The sequence below is a fragment of the Pelobates fuscus genome, chromosome 2 (genome assembly GCF_036172605.1).
Source record: "Pelobates fuscus isolate aPelFus1 chromosome 2, aPelFus1.pri, whole genome shotgun sequence".
In the NCBI taxonomy this organism is placed as follows: domain Eukaryota; kingdom Metazoa; phylum Chordata; class Amphibia; order Anura; family Pelobatidae; genus Pelobates; species Pelobates fuscus.
In genome coordinates, this window is record NC_086318.1 from 83,809,725 (window position 1) to 83,827,457 (window position 17,733).

The window sequence follows — 17,733 nt, forward strand, 5'->3', positions numbered from 1 at the left end:
CGCGCGGAGTGAGCTGGGAGGAAGTGACCACTTCTCCCAGCAGCACTTGCGCTGCGGCGGCAATTTATTTTTTAAAGGGGCCCGGTCGCGCTATACCACGGCCACAGCGCTGACCGGGCCCCTGAAGATATGGGGCCCATCGGGTGGCCCTAAGGCCACCATCAGCGTGCGGGCGCCGCAGTTCCGCCGCTACACGTGGGGCCCGGGCGGCCGGGCCCCCCAGGGCCGCCGGGCCCGTGACAACCATTATGGTTGTCACTCCCTGATGGCGGCCCTGCGCATTGTAACAATGAAAATGTCCAGACTCCAATATATTTTTCGCACACTACCTCTACAACCTCTACAGATTCTTTAAATCTGTAAATAAAGACCTCATTAAGTTTTACTACCTAGAGTGGCCCACGGATTAATGCAAGCTTCGGCCAAGGCGGGTGGCATGGCATTCCCACATATTCAGGCATACTACCACGCCTCTGCACTACCACGCTTTCTCAAACAAACCCCCCAAATGGATAAATCTTGAAACAGCCCTTCTGAGACAACATGACTTACCTAGCGTGCTGTGGCTACCTAAGGATAAAAGGCCCCAGATTCCCTTGGTTCCCTCGCAAACTAAATTATTTCTCCATATATGGAACATGACCAGGAACAAACTGGGTGGACCTGGCTACATGTCATTAGTGACCTCGATTCAGGTTTTAGTTTACTGTATATCCACATTTCATGCAAACCTTGGCAAGAGGCAGGAGCTACCCACTTATACCATCTCTTTTCTAAACCAGGTCTGATGGACTTTCATACGCTGTCCTCCACATACGCCCTGCCTCAAACCTCCAACTTCTCTTACATACAACTAAAATCAGACCTCAGAGGCACACTCACAAAGGATAAAACATCTGGTACATTCCAATAATAGCATATGAGCAAGGGAACAAATTTGTATAAACAAATTTATGCCTCCGTTATGTAAGCCGATATGCATGTGCTACAGAATACTCTCTGATCAGAACCCTGTTGGGCAGAGGATCTGGAATGCGAGTTTGCCCCGAAGCAATGGGAGTCCGTGATAAATGTCCCCAAACGCCTGATCAAATCGGCCATGCTTATTGAACAGAACCGCAAATTACTATATCGTTGGTACATGGTGCCAACTAAAACCCGTAAGCTCTACCCAAAAACCTCTCCCCTGTGCTGGAGATGTCACCAAATAGTGGGAGACATGTTGCATGTGTGGTGGCAATGCACAAAGATAACAAAATTTTGGAGAAAGGTACATAAACTACTTCTAGAAGTAACAAACTAGGTGCTACCCCTACTGCCTATAATGTTCTTACTCCAGTACCTGCCAGGGTATGTCCCTAAACATAAACAAAAGCTCATATTTCATGTCTTACTGTCAGCACAAAGGTTGATAGCGAGCGCGTGGAAAACACATACAACTCCAAACATATCAGATCTCACTAAAGAGGTAGACAAACAATGTATACACGAAAATGGCTTCAGTAGCATTTTACCGCCATCCAAACTCATTAATGACACTTGGAACTTGTGGACCACATGGAGATCGGCAACTTGACCTTATATGGAACTTAAACATTTATGTAAACTTTGTACTGCTTACTCTCTGGCTGTAATAATGAGGCCGGCACAGGAATGTGAGAGAAGTGCCATATGGATCCCTGGAAATATTGAAAATGTAGTTCTATATCTATTACTGTATACTGTACGTTTGTGCAATACAACCTGAGATGTGCACATTAAGTGTTTTTTTTTACCTCCCCCCCCTTATTTTTCTGTACTTCCTCCTATGTCTTATTGTGAAATCAATACAAACTTTAAATATGAAAAAAAAATCATGTTTTGCTTTTTCTTATTTGCCTAAACAGCAATATTTACAGGAAAATAATGCTTTCCTGTATGTTCTTGTTGTGCATCGCAGGTTTGAAATAAATGTCAAGATATTTTTTAAATGAAAAGAACGTACAGGGTTATTCAGCAAAGTGAAATTTTAAAGTTAATTTAAAGTAAATTTACTTTTAGGCCAAAGTAGCTGATCTGGAAGCATAAATGTGATTTGATCTAGTTTTGCTATTTTTGACTTACAATTTGAAATTCACTTTACATTCTCACTCAGTTAATAAGCCTGTTAGTAGCGAATGGTGTCTTTATTTATACATCATTCCCTGTAATACTGCATTGGCACATCTCATTCCTTTAGGGATCTAACTGGACTGGTAGTATTTTACTGTCCCAGAAGAGAAATAAAATAAAATTGTTGCCAAGATTCCACGATATCCTTATTATTATTAGCGTGTAGGTACCTGCTGTGATGAAGATGAGTCCTCCTCCCAAGGCGATCTTCCCCTTGGCGTATTCATCGCTTGACCCAACTTTGATGCATTTCAGTCCAAACAAAGAAAGTATGCAAGCGATAAGACCCAGAATTATAGAAATGATCATCAGGGCACGGCATGCTTGGACAAAAGCTGTTTTTGACAAGGAAAGACTGGATTATAGCATTATTCCAGTTGAACATCAAACCACAAACACAGGGTCAAAACCTAGCCTGATGGACACTGCACAAACTTAACCAAAGTTTACAAAACTGTTTAAAGGGTTATTTCTTGGCCTGGCACGGCAGTCAAAAATCATCCGTTTTCTGTGGCTTCCTCGATCATTTCTAATCCAAATGTACAGTAAAATATTAAGGGAACAAGATGAAACGCCCTTTAGACCTTGTAATTAATTCATGTAGAGGCCACATTTTAAATATGCCAATCACTTGTGGCTTGTGGCTTTATTTCATATAAATGCTGAATGAGAAAGTGCAATTCTTCAATCGGTCCAGGTCAAACATTTTTATATTTTGGTAATTTGCCACATTGATTGAATCTGCACGATGCAGAGGCTTGCAATGATATAAACAAGGGAGAGGGAGAATCAGTGAGTAAGACTGACAGATAAATAGATAGACATATAGACAGACAGGCATATATATATAGAACATCAAACAGAGATTTATGATAATAATTAATCTATTTTCCTGTGATATTGCAATATTGGGTATAATCAGACCTTTGAATTATAAAATTATCTGAACTGTGAGTGTGCCCATAATGCCCTTATTGTTTTTTACCTAGTATTAACTAATAGAAAGTGGTAAGTGGTAAGTCTGAGTCATTTGTAGATACTGTAGTGATGCAATGCAGCAATAATATAAGTATATCCTTTGACCTCATGCACACACCCATCAAATAGATATCATACAATGACAAATAACACAAAGTCAGAAAAATACCTGTAAATAAAAAATAAATCAACAAGGTTTTCCATCACATATGGGTTCATTGGACTGCAGATAGGTAAATGGATCCGCACATGTATAGATGGACAGACAGACCTACATACACTAGTTTACTTGCTCCTCTCCCCGTCTTCTGTTATAGGATCTCTGATGTTTATAATTCTCTTTTGTTGTATATTGCTGTTATCATTGTTGCAAACTTACATCTGTTAGGGGTCTTAATATATAAAGAATACTTTTGAAAAATGCTACACCATTATTCTCTACGTTTGGGTTTCATGTCCGCTGACCACTTATTTCTGAGGAAAGGCGGGTAAAAAAAGATAAGACGTGACATGCGCACAGTCGGCATATTTACTAGCCACTTAACCTGAACCCCATAAAAACAAAGACACAAGTTTATACTGTTGGAAAAATTATTTGATCCAAGGGTAAATCTGACTGCCTTTCTGGGGCCAAGAAGGATTATGTTTCTTAGTTTGTTGCAAAATTGGAAGTGCTTTTTTTTGCCTTCTTTTGGATCAATAGCAAAAAACAGATGTGAAAAAGGCTGAACTTGCTGGATGCATGTCTCTTTTGAGCCCATGTATAAGAGGGCATTTATCATTGATAAATGGACAAGGTCCCGAAATGTCTGTACTTTGAATGCTCTTTGAATAAATGTGGGCTGCACTAGTGGTCCCCTGTAACTAAGGTGCGCTTTGTGGATGAATATTTTAGATTGCAATATTTTTGTAATAGGCTTGGCAATTCATCATGGATTGTCCCTAACATCTGAAATTAAACAGGCATTGATTTGCCTTATCGGGACATAAGTGGATTCTGAAAAAGAATTTGTGAGTAATATTACTTCTCTATTGTCACCCCGATAAAGAGAGCACCAGGAGATCCCAAATAGTTGAATAAAAACATTCACCCACTGAAAACCATCCTTAAATACAAGGAAATGGGTTACACCAAGGCCAATGATTGAGTAAGAATGAGTTAAAGAATGTGGAAATAAAGAATAATTTACCGTAATTGGATCTGGTGTTTTGCATCAAATAGCAACACATGCCTAAGTTCAATTAGAGAGGAGATTTTTCATTTAATATAGAAAATCTCTAATAAGGTTTTGTTTTTTTGGGTTTTTGTTTTTCAAATTCCAGTTTGAGCTATAGGATCAAAAGAGATTTCTAAACACTATAGATGCTTATGCTCTATGTGTCCTTTTTTTCAGTTAAATATTACTGATTTGCAAATACCACTGTAGTTCTGAAAAGGACATCGAAGGAGGAATTTTTACTTTCCTCTTCACCATCCAAAATTCACTCAAGTGCGTGATTGAAGTTCAATTTAGAGAGTAGTAGACAAATAGTTCTAAAGCAAGTTAACGTATGATTTAGAATGAAACTATTTTGTTTTCATTCAGGCTGTTTCTGTCACAGCCAGGGGAGGTGGCTAGGGCTGCATAAACAGAAACAAAAGTGATTTATTTACACCATGATCTATGCACCAAAACTGATTCAGTAAGCTAAAACTGTTTTGATGCCTATAGTATCCCTTTCATTTCTATCTGCAAAACACAAGAGCATGTGAAGAGTAGTTTTTAAAAAATATATAAGTGTGCTTATTCCACTGACATGGGCCTGGAGCTTCAGCTCCATCAGCCCCTATGTTAAGCCGGCCTTTGTTAAGGGCACTAGGATCACTTTATCAGAGCTCTCTGCCTGGTCCACTCTGCCTCCCAGGAGGCTATTTATTATTTTGGGCACCACAAGTAGTGCAAGATGCAGCACTGGCATATCCCAACCTTGCCCTCCCTCCACCCCAATGATCCAGACTGCATCCTTCACAAAATTGGGAGGTTTGAAATCACTATATTATAAGGAAGTGCTAACCAGGAAATTTGACCAGTAATAGAGATCTTTTAGCCTTCTTACCTGCCTACGGAACTGTAGAGCTTCCCCTTGGGTTGGCATTTTGGTGAATGCTTAGTTCAGCTTATTTTAGCAGCAGTCCTGTCTGCAGCTATGTAGGGGATATTATTTTATTTTCACTGCTAGAAAAATCACGGAATGGGTGAACGTACACAAGTAACAGGTCTTTTTTGAGCCTGTGAAACCACACCACCATTTAATACATAGCAATTTTTACTATTACACAGTATCCTTTTTCTTGCAATAGTTCACTCAAGGCCAAAAATATTGGAATACAAAAAATGTAAATTTGTTTCAAATGTATGATGAAAAAAAATAAATAATAATAGCCAAATCATGCTTGTGGGTATTAGTAAGGAACTTAATGGAATTTGTAGCAATGCAGATATACATACAAAATATGGTGTAAAACAAATGTTTATATATGGGCACAATTCCTATATACATTAATACAGTTACAGTAGCCTATTTTTTTAGTGTATTAGTAAGGGAATATAGGGGCTTGCAATACAAAATAGCATCTTTCAAATAATCTATGTGCTGTATTAAATTACTTTCTCTCCTATTTCCCTCCCATCTGAGTGTTAGAATGAATAAATAATGTTTATAATTCAAACTTGCTCACTGTATGAGAGGAGCGAAGAGCCATCTGCATTTCAACTATATTTTTGGAAAGGAACACGTTGAAGCATTGTAAGAGTAAGCATTGTAAGAGAAATTAGTTTTTTAGCTGTCTGAATCTAAATTCTAGACCACAAAGGAAGGTGAGTCTTTATAGGATAGACAAACAATCTAACATAATACGTTTAATAATAGGTTTGTATCTTAAAATGCCATAGTTAAAAGTAAAGAATGTTACAAATGGTGAGAAGCATGTATACAATGGGTTGTGATATAGATGTATATTTTTGTTTCCCACTTATATACGTTGTTGGAAGTGAAGCGTTTAAAATGCATGGTACCATTTATACAGACAGTCTAAATTATGATGTTAATTAATGGCTTTACATTTATCAAAGGATGCGATACAATTTGCAGTACTGCATGTTATTGCCAACACTGGTGTTCTTTATAAGCACTTTGTCTTTGCATTCAAACATTTAAAGGGTTACTTCATTCAACATAACCACTACAGCTTTCTGTCTCTTATTCATTAGTTTAGAGCATCAGCTGACTGATCTCACCAATAACTGTCTGTGAATCTAAATTTGCACAGAATTGACATTCACCAGCCTGGAACTCTTGCTCAGGCCTGGTTGATAATGCCAAATGATGCTGCTGGGGGTGGAGTTACACTTCCAGCAGCAAAGGGTTTAAATTGGGTGTGTTCAGGGCTCCACAGCAAATCACTGAACTGGTTATGGTGCCTGGGGTAAGCCTTTAATAAGAAAAGAAAAATCTTAATAAGGAACTGATTATTTACAATTCTGAGCAATTTGGTGTGTCCTTTAAAAAAAAAAGTATGAAATTCAGGCATTTATATAATTCTGAATTGACAGATTATTATTATTATTATTATTTTATTATTTATATAGCGCCAACAAATTCCGTAGCGCTGTACAATGGGTGGACTAACAGACACATAATTGAGATCAGACCACTGGACGTACAGGAACAGAGGGGGTTGAGGGCCCTGCTCAATGAGCTTACATGCTAGAGGGAGTGGGGTATAGTGACACAAACGGGTTACAGAGAATTGTCTCAGAATTTGAAGGTATATGTATCTGTTTCTACTGTATTTTGCAGTAGAAAAAGCAGACGCTTGAATATTTTTCCAGTTATTAGCCTATTTATACCCCTGCGTCATAGCTGAAAAGCAAGTTAAATTATCTCGGTTGTTTCAGCTAGTAACACTTTTCTTCTAGTTTGTTGTGAGGAAGGGATTGCATCCCCCATGTTATAGAATAGTTATAAATCCACTGTAGTAAAGCTGGAAGGGCATTTTGAAATCAGCCATCAGAATCCACGTTGTTGGGCATTGGACGATGAGAATATGTGAGCACTCTTTGACTTCATTGTTTAAGAAAATTCAATTCAATTTTATATACAGGAAAAGGTTGTGGAAGGCACCTCTCCCATGCTTATTACCATGAACATTAAGGGTATGTGGTGGTGGGGACCTTATTTATTTCTAAAACTGACTCTGATATCAGAAGGCTTGGATATCCTATGATTTTCTGGGTACAAAAAGTTGGCGCCATATTTATTCCAGGGGCTGGGGCTGGGCACACCACTAATTATATATTAACAAAAAGACTGCAGCAAATTAATTGAGTGAAAATAATCACTTACCCCCCTACCCCCCCAGGTAGATGCAGAAAACGAGGGAAATATTAAGCAAGCTTTAAGTGTCATCCTTAATATGTAACCACTCGCTCCCATTTTTTTTTTAAATGTATTTCTTTAATACAGTATTTGTGTTAACCCCTTTAAAGCTAAACAATTCTGGATCCATTTGTAAATTTCTTCGGATATCACTGCTACGCATCGAGATTATTTCTGGGGAGTTTAAATCCATTTTCACTGGATTCACAAGGGCTCCAAATCGAAGCTCATTCAATTCCATTTGAGAATGATTCTGACAATTTCAGCAAGAAAAATGGACAATCTCCAAAAAATGGCTTAGCAACATAATAGAAATTGTTACGTAAATTACTGTGAATGGACGATACTTTTCTCAACTACTAGACTGCTAATTCAAAATTACTGTCATGCTGTAAGACGTAATATTGTGTTTTCATTAGACATACCTTGTAAACTTAACATCGAGTCAAAGCTCTTGCAGCTGAATACCCCCGTGCTTTGTTCAGCGCAGCTTTTCCATAAGTTTTCATACACAACAGACGCGGTGATTACATTACCATGTTGAGTGGAGGTCTTCCATCGATCACCTGCCAAACTTACGGCGATAATTAAAGTCCCAGCCAAAGCCATTAAAAAACCAACAATTTGCAACGCAGCCGACATGGTGAAAATAAGTGATCCCAGAAAAAAAGAAGGACGCAAACTTAAGATTTTTCCAGTTTAGAACAATGACTTCCCATCACGGATTTCCCGGTTAGATAAAGTCATTCAACCTTTGCTCTTTGCTCTGACACTACAGTGTGATAAGCTTCCACCTGCATATCATTATTATGAGACAGAAACTAAGAGAGTGGACAGGTAATAAAAACATTTTTATTTCGTAACTGAATATAGTAAAGCTGGGTTTAGCAACCTTCAGCCTGTTTGCTTTTTAAGTATAGTGAGAGTTGAAACAAAGATTTACTTATGACTAAGATGCTTTTAGAGGTGCAGCACCAATTATATCTGCCCCCTCATCCTCCGCTCCTCCATTCCCCTTCAACTCACCCCGACTACTTAGAAACTTTGGTATAAGTGAGGCCACATTTCTAACCATGAGTTGCCTAGACGTTTTAACTACCACTAGGCAACTGTCTACTTCCCAACTACAAAACTACAGTTTATTAACAGTGGGAAGTATTAGGACAATATGGCCTACTCTAGATGGAGAAATGGATACTGTAAGAATCAACACAGTTTAATGTAGTAGTTCTACAGCAAAGAACCTGTCCCTGCACTCTCACAAATGTAAACATTGCTTTTTCTGAGAAAAGGTGGGGTTTACATTTTTTTCCTAAGGACACTTCTAGTGGCTGTCTGATTCCTGCAATCTTTGTAGAGACAACGTTTTGCTTCTGCATGCTCTGCATGATGACGGCAAAAACTGCCTGAAGAGTCACTTTGATCTATAAGGAAATGCTGATTGGTGAAGCGTGACCATTGCGATGCATGCACACTAGCCTTCCCAATGCTTCCCAATGGGAAAACACTGGTTTGGCTGAGATCATCAGTTCATAAGCAAGACCTGTGCAGCCAGGGCTAACGGTAAGTAAAACTTTTTTTTTAGTTAGTATCGTGGCCCTGAACCTAAGTAGATATAAGAACATTGTCACACCAGGGACAACTTACCTTTAAATTTGATCTCTAGATTTTGCTAGTAGATTCGCAATCAAATGTATAGAAAAGAAACTATTTTAAAACAGGTCATTCAATTGTCAATCAATTCTTCGGCATAGACACTGTGCCAAAAAATTGAGTGACAAGGAGAACAGAAGAAGCCTCCCAAATGCGGTCTTTCTTCTGTCGGCACACAGAAACCGCAGCGCATGCTTTAGAGGCAGACCCTTCAGAAGCTAAGCAGAAACTTTATGTCTTAGTCAAAGCTCCTCTAAAAATTGTCATGAGCGTTAATTGAGGTTTCAAATTTAAAAGAAAGTCCATTAAAGGGACTCTATAGTCAACATATAAAAGCAAGAAAGACAGGTCCCCCAGCCTTCCTTCTTGCATTTAATAAAAATAATTTTCAAGGTGTTTGTATATTAAAAACTTACCTCCGTTCCAGCGCTGAGCTCCCAGCCATGCCGCGCCCCCTTTTTCGTCAAAATGATGAAATAGCGGGGCCCAATAGGACGCTTCTCTGAGAGAAGCGTCATCGCGATGTGGTGCGCATGCGCGGCTTCGCGGTGCACCAATCGCGTTCTTCATAGAGCGGCATTGAGGTAGGTCCCCCCCTTATTGATAATTTTAGGGCCCCCATCCGCCGCACAGGGGTGGGGCCGGGGGGGACAGTAGGCCCCCCCCTTATTGATCATTTAAGGGCCCCCACCCGCCGCACAGGGGTGGGGGCCGGGGGGGAGGAGAGTAGGTCCTCCCACTTCAACCACTATTGTGGCCAGAAAGAGTCCCTGTGGGTTCGGGCTTCAGCTATCAGCTGAAGCCACTCCCACAGCAGTGCTGACAGCCTCAGCACACAAAGCGCGTTCACAGTGCTTTGTGTGCTGATAGCCCGTCTGATGTATTCACCCATGCGTGAATACGTCAGACTTGAGGCCTTTTTAGGGCCTCTGAACTCGGAAGTCCCTCTGGTGGCCGTCTGATTGACTGCAACAAGAGGTGTTCCAAGCTTCCAATGTAAACACTGCATTTTCTCAGAAAATACAGAGCTTACAAGAAAAAGGCTGCAGGGAGCTGTAGCACTCACCTGAACAACCTCATTAAGCTGAAGTTGTTCAGGTGACTATAGTGTCCCTTTAATAGCTGCCAAATTTCAGTGAATGATTACATACCTCATTTATATGATATATAATACGCAAACATAAAATGTATCCATGATCCATCACACAATGCAAAGATGTCCAGTTATCGAGGGGAAACAGACCCTATCACTAATGTGTTGCAAAAACAACAAACTGTAATTGAGAGACACACCGCCTTTTTTACATACTTAAAACAGTAAATGTTCAGTGTGTAACTCACTTTAATATGCATGTAGGGCAAAGAAAGCAGACTGTCAGTGAGAGTCACACTCCACCAATCACATGTTGCACCGAGAGGTCATACGATAATATTATTGCCATTTATATAGCGCCAACAGATTCCGTAGCACTTTACAGTATTATAAGTATTATAAGAGGAGGTGTGGCGAAAGTAACCTCGCCATTTGTTCTTGGAGGGGCCTGTTTGCCAGCCTCCTGCCTCAGGACTATGGGCCATGCAAAAAGGCTCTTAAAATACCTTGTTCATGCCTTTTTGTTATCCTGTTCGGTGGATTGCATTCCCCTCCTATTCTAACACTGTCCCGTTCGACTGCCGAACAACCGCACAAACCAGCGACCACTCAGGAGCTTGTCAACACCTATTAACACCTTGGAACGGTTCTCACCGCAGTGTTCTAATTGTTCGTCTGGGTGGCCGCAATTCCTATGGACAGTCACGAAGTGGTGACCATCTTGTTCGCATGAACGCAGGCAGCGGTGTTTGGGCAGGAATCTCATGGAACACCGTTGGACTTCCATCACCGCCTGCGTTTGGTTCTATACAATTTAGAAGGGCACTGTTCGGTGAAATTGTTTTCTGGATGAGAGGAACACCGTTGGACTTCCATCACCGCCTGCGTTTGGTTCTATACAATTTAGAAGGGCACTGTTCGGTGAAATTGTTTTCTGGATGAGAGGAACAAGCTCTAGGCCAGGGTAAGAACATTGACTATGTTCAGTATTTTGTTCGTTTTCCAAACTACCAAACTAGACCGACCGCAAGCCCTGATTCTCTGGAACTGTTTTGGGCATGGGACCATGCGCTCGGTCGGTCAAAAATAAGACTTCCAGGAAATTCCTGAACCCCTAAACTGATCTGGGTGATTTTTGGTTATGTTGGTCGCCCAGATCAGGGCTATCAGTGGATGATTTGTGTGTGTGTGTGTGTGGGGGGGGGGGGGGGGAGGCTTATGTTTTAAGGTATTTGGGGGGTTTTATAAAAATTTGGGTTTTTGTGTCTGGAGATAATTGAGTTAATACAGTACTTGACTCAATTATCTCCCAGTCAGATGGGAGGGATTGTATGATTTTGTATGGGAGTGTCATGTACTTTAACAACTTTGTCATTGGTCTGTAACTTTGTACTGTAGTCTTCCATCAAGTCCAGATGGGAGTACCCCTTGCATGGGGACTTGCATATAAGGCCAGTTGGGGCTAACATTAAATGAGTTCCTGCTTACCCTCAACATAGAGTCTCATCTCATGCTTGGGGAAACGGCTGTATCTACCCAGGGGATTGCTATATCACTATACTCCTCTGAGATTATAATCACTTGCTCTTATAAGAGCTGTTCCTGCTACACTCTCTTGGAGGAGAGATCTACCCACTGGAAGCTGGATCCTGGTCTTGGGTCCAGGGTGGGTGGAGAACAGCGACACACCAACCAGGCTGTAACACTGGACGTGGGGACTACAGTGCTGATGGTATCTGGTGGAGTGCTTGGAGTACTCGGTGAGCACTAGGAGCATCGATTGGCAGAGGCACCCAGTCATGGTGCCAATTGGTCCATCACAGTGGGATTTAACTATAAATAGGACAATTACAAGAAAACTTACAGAAACTATAGGTTGAAGAGGACCCTGCTCAAACGAGCTTACAGTCAATAGGACTACATTTGTCACCCGCTGCAGAGAAAGTCACATGTTAGTGGCAAATATATTTCTTTTTCAATAAGTGCAAATATTATTTAGTTAAAAGTATGTGAAAGTCTTTTGCCTTTCCACTATCCTAAATATCTTCCAGTACAGACAATAGGTAATCCATGCATGGTTTTTGAGAAGCATTTCAAGCAATTCTTCAGATAGTGTGGCAAACTGCTCAGTAAACACACAGATGCCTTCCACAACTGTTAAACTGTGAAGAATTCTTATAAATATACCTGTTGAAAACTTCTCCAGATAAGACTGCATGCAAATCTGTGAAATAAGGACAAGAGCACTGTGGCATATTAACCAGGGGCCTATGGGTGGTCTGTACTGGGTGACAGGTTGTAGGGTGTTGCACAGAGCACCCCTATATCACAATACAGCTGCCTACCTGTGCATTGCTCAGAAGAGAGGTATGCAGCAAGTGCATACTATGTAGGCTGCGGAGCATGATGGAGGAGAACTGATGGCATCACTCAGTACAGTGGCACAGCTGGAGTGAAGTCTCATCCATAGGGTCCAGTGAGGAGGTGCTGAGATCACTCTGTACACATATTTCACCCTGCGGATCGATACTGATGCTGGAGCTTTGGTGACGTCACATCTTGGTGCCAAACATCAGTGTATATAAATGCTTGTGTGTATACAAATGTGTGTCATTTCCCTACCCAAAAGGTGGTTGCAGGGGTGCAGAGTGACATACAAAATTATACATTTGTGTAGGGTGGGTTGCCAACACAGATTTCTGCTACCGTGTGCCAAGTAACCTAGGTATGCCTCCAATGCCAACAGCTTGGGTACACAGTCAGGACAGCAAACAAGGAATTTTACAATTGCTTAAAGATTTACAATCAAACTAAGTTAGCACCTATGGTTGCAATGCACAATATTTACATTGATGATGAAAGCTCTTGCAACCACCATTCAGGAGTTTCAACACGGCAACTGTGTGCCCGACTGGAGGCAGATCAGGGGCAGGTAACATTGATTATATTGTTACAATGGCACCTGTCAAGGGCTGGGATATAATAAGCAGCAAGTGTACAGTCAGTTCTGAGAGATGGAAGCAGGAAAAATGGGCAAGCGAAAAGAGTGACTTTGACAAGGGCAAATAGTGATGGCTAGAAGACTGGGTCAGAGCATCTCCAAGTTTTGTGGGGTGCTTGCGGGATGCAGTAGTTTGTAACTACAAAAAGTGGTGCAAGGAAGAACAACAAGGCTCATTCATGGACATGGGAAGAAAAGGCTAGGTTGCCAATCACACAGAAGAAGCTTTTGTAGCTCAAATTGCTGAAATACTTAATGCTGGCCATGATAGAAATGTGTTAGGACATACAGTACATTGCAGTTTGCTGCGTTTGCTGCGTATGAGGCTATGTAGCCACAGGAGATCACAGCACCCATGATAGCACCCACAGCATCCTGTTCACCTCTGATAGTGAATGCCTGAGTCTTGTTTTAGATGAGGTGGATATCCAGGTGTGTGCGTCGTTTACCTGGGGTAGTGATGGTAGCAGGATGCACTATGGGAAGAAGGCAGGCCGGTGAAAGTAGTGTTATGCTCTGGGCAATGTTTTGCTGGGAAACGTTGGGTCCTGGCATTCACGTGGATATTACTTTGACATGTACCATCTACCTAAAGATTGTTAAAGACCATGTACACCCCTTTATGGCAATGGTGTATCCTGATGGCACCCTACCACACTGCTGCAAAAATTCCTCAGGAATACTTTGAGGGACATGACAACGAGTTCAATGTGTTGCCTTGGCCTCCAAATTCTCCAGATCCCAATATGATCATCTGTGGGATGTGCTGGAACAACAAAATTGATCCATGGAGACCCAACCTCACAACTTGCAGGACTTAAAACATCTGCTGCTAATGTCTTGGTTTCAGATACCACAGGACACGTTAAAAGGTCTGGTGAAGTTCATGCCATGACGCAATAGAGCCGTTTTGGCAGCATAAGGGGGACGTACACGATATTAGGCAGGTGGCTTTAATGGTGTGGCTGATTACTGTATGTACAGTCACACAATTAACTGAATAAAGCTCCATCCATGCTGTGATCCCCTTTGATCTCTACTTGAATATATTTACATGGTCTGGCTGGTATTTAGGAAATCTGTATTTCCCAGTAACAGCAAATTCCTTTCAAATACAGTATCAGCAGAGCAATCAATAATTTTTATTTATTCTTATCAGTGTCACACCTAAAGTACATTGCAACATATTTATTCGTTTTTCTATGTTACTTTTTATGAACCTACTGAAAGTGTTTCAAAACCACACTATATTATGCAATCTCTCATACAGTACTCCTACCATTAATCTTCAATATTACTGAGAAAACTGAATGAATGAAACAGAAAAAAAGACTTAAAGGAACACTATAGAGTTAGGTATACAAATAAGTATTCCTAACGCTATAGAGCCCTAGTCACCGTTTAGGTGACTAGGGCCCCGTTCCGTGGAGAATAAATGGCTAATTTACCATTTATTTGCTTACCTTACCTTGCTCCCTCGGCACTGGTGACCTCTCCTCTTCCATCTACGTCAGCTTCCGAGTAGAGCCGAATGCGCATGCGCAGCCAGAGGCACGCACGCATTCAAACCCGCCCATAGCAAAGCATTACTCAATGCTTTCCTATGGGGATCTTTATTGACACTGGACTCCGTGAGGACGTCCAGGGTCAAATAAATGTGATTTACTCGGTTTAAATTGCGGAAGGGAGACAGCCACTAGAGGCTGGATTAAACCTGCAGTGTAAACATAGCAGTTTCTCTGAAACTGCTATGTTTTCAGCTGCAGGGTTAAAACTAGGGGAACCTGGTACCCAGACCACTTCATTGAGCTGAAGTGGTCTGAGTGCCTATAGTGGTCCTTTAAAACGCACAAAATTAAATGTATCACTTTACAGTAATGTATAAGGAGATATAATACACAACTGTGCCCAGTGCATTGTGGGTAAATAAAGAAAATCCTAAAGAGGTTATAGAAACATTATAATAAATCACGGGACAGAAAGTTAAGTGTTTTATAAACTGAATTATTTTCCCCTAGTACACACTTTGCCTTTTTTATATTACATGATATTTTTAGGTTATTGTAGAGTATATTGGAGCTATGAAAGGTTAGTGTTGTTTAGTAATGTAAGGGTCAATGGTTAATGTTGGCCCACTGTAGTGGTTAATGCTGTTTTAATGATAGTGTAATGTAACATTGCTAATTACTACATAGGGAATACAAAGTGAATTTAAAATTTTAGACCAAAGTAGCCGAACTGGCAGCATAGATGATTTACAAATTGTTTACAGCTTGGCTACTAGGGCCTTGAATTAGAAATTCACTTTGAGTTCTCACTGTAGAGAAAAATTGTGTACGTGTTGATGGTTAGTGTCAGTGTACTGTAGGGTTAAATAAACACTTGCAGTGTTCGTTTAACCCCTTAACGACGAGTGACGGACGAGGTCCGTCACTCAGGGGAATGCGTTAATGACGAGTGACGGACCTCGTCCGTCACCCGTTAAAATTAACCCCAGATCGCCGCAATCGCGGCGATCGCGGGGTTAATGGTGCTCCGGTCTGCCTCTGCATTAGAGGCAGACCGGGAGCACCGGATCGGGCTGTCAGAGTACATGTGCCCGCTCTGACAGCATGCCAGAGCGGGCACATGTGCTGTGTATACTCACCTCCGCCTCCCTGCACTTCCTGGTTCTGTGTGAAGTGCAGGGAGACGGATCTTCAGTGATCCTGCCCCCTGGTGGAAAGAAAATATAGTAAAATTAAAATCCCACCCCCCTTTACCCCCCCTTTACCCATTTTAATAAAAAATTAACCCCTTCCCAGCCAATTGATCACTGACTACAGTGATCAATTGGCAGGGATTACATTTTACTAAGATCTGATTTTTTTTTTAACCCCTGAGGGTTAATTCTTTTTTTTTTTTAACCCTCAGGGGTTCAATTTATTTTATTAATTAATTTAAATATTTTAAAATTATAAATTTAGCTAGCTGGGGAGGGTGGAAGTTAGTGGGGAATTGGGGGATTTAGTATTACGCTAACTAGGGGTTAACGTTAAAAAAAGTTTAAAAATACGCTTTAAAAAGTTAAAAAATTAAGTTAAAAAAAAAGTTTTAATAACATTTAAGTAAAAAATTAAAAAAAATAAACCCTTTACCCAGTCCAAATAAAAATTAACCCCTTCCCTGCCAGTCGATCACTGCCTACAGTGATCAAAATACAGATCACAGTATTATACTGTTCTAATTTTTTTTTTTAACCCCTGACGATTAACTTTTATTTATTTTTTAACCCTCAGGGGTTAAATTTATTTAATTAACTAATTTAAATATTGTATAATTAAATATTTTGCTAGCTGGGGTGGGTGGGATTTATGGGAAAATGGGGAATTTACTGTTAGTGCTGCTTACTGCTAGTTAGGGGTTAACGTAAAAAAAAAAGCTTAGAAAAATGTTAAATCTGTAAAAAAAAGTTTTACGAAAGTTTAGGAAACTTTAAAAAAATGAATAATCAAAACAAAAGTTTAAAAAATAGTTTTAAAAAGTAAAAAAAGTTTTAAAAAGTAAAAAAATACATTTAATAACGCTCATTACCACTACACCTGGTACAAGCTAGCGGAAAAATGATCCCACGCTAAGGTTCAAAATATGCCTTTTGAAATACCCTGGGATGTCTTCTTTAAGAAATGGTATGGCTTTATGGGGTATTTGGTTTATATAGCCTGGTAAAATACTCTAAAATGGGACATGGGCACAGCGTAAAAATTGAAAGTTTGAAAAAAAATGGAATGGCTGTGTCCCAAATGTGCCCCTCCGATGTCCACATATACCTGGCAAAGGTACATACGGGGGTATTTTTGTACTCAGCAGACATAGCTGAGCAACATATGAAGTATTATACAGTGGTAGTACACATAAGATTTGCAAAATATACTGTGCAAACTCACTTTGTGTGTCAAAAAGGCAGAAAAAACGCTTATTACCACTACACCTGGTACAAGCTAGCGGAAAAATTATCCCACGCTAAGGTTCAAAATATGCCTTTTGAAATACCCTGGGATGTCTTCTTTAAGAAATGGTATGGCTTTATGGGGTATTTGGATTATATAGCCTGGTAAAATACTCTAAAATGGGACATGGGCACAGCGTAAAAATTCAAAATTTGAAAAAAAATGGAATGGCTCTGTCCCAAATGTGCCCCTCCGATGTCCACATATACCTGGCAAAGGTACATACGGGGGTATTTTTGTACTCAGCAGACATAGCTGAGCAACATATGAAGTATTATACAGTGGTAGTACACATAAGGTTTGCAAAATATACTGTGCAAAACTCACTTTGTGTGTCAAAAAGGCAGAAAAAACGCTTATTACCACTACACCTGGTACAAGCTAGCGGAAAAATGATCCCACGCTAAGGTTCAAAATATGCCTTTTGAAATACCCTGAGGTGTCTACTT

General features: G+C 40.4%; 1 protein-coding gene across 3 annotated transcripts in view; it reads right to left on the reverse strand.

The window, feature by feature from the left end:
- Window positions 1-17,733, reverse strand: part of LOC134586655 (claudin-15-like) — a 50,246-nt gene that overhangs the window by 14,946 nt on the left and 17,567 nt on the right. For 2 of the 3 annotated variants that reach the window (XM_063442349.1, XM_063442350.1), the window contains exon 3: window positions 2,322-2,486. In XM_063442349.1, coding sequence (XP_063298419.1) covers window positions 2,322-2,486 — 165 coding nt within the window. Of the gene's footprint in view, window positions 1-2,321; window positions 2,487-7,973; window positions 8,244-17,733 lie in introns of those variants that run through there. The other variant, XM_063442352.1, reaches the window with a different exon arrangement.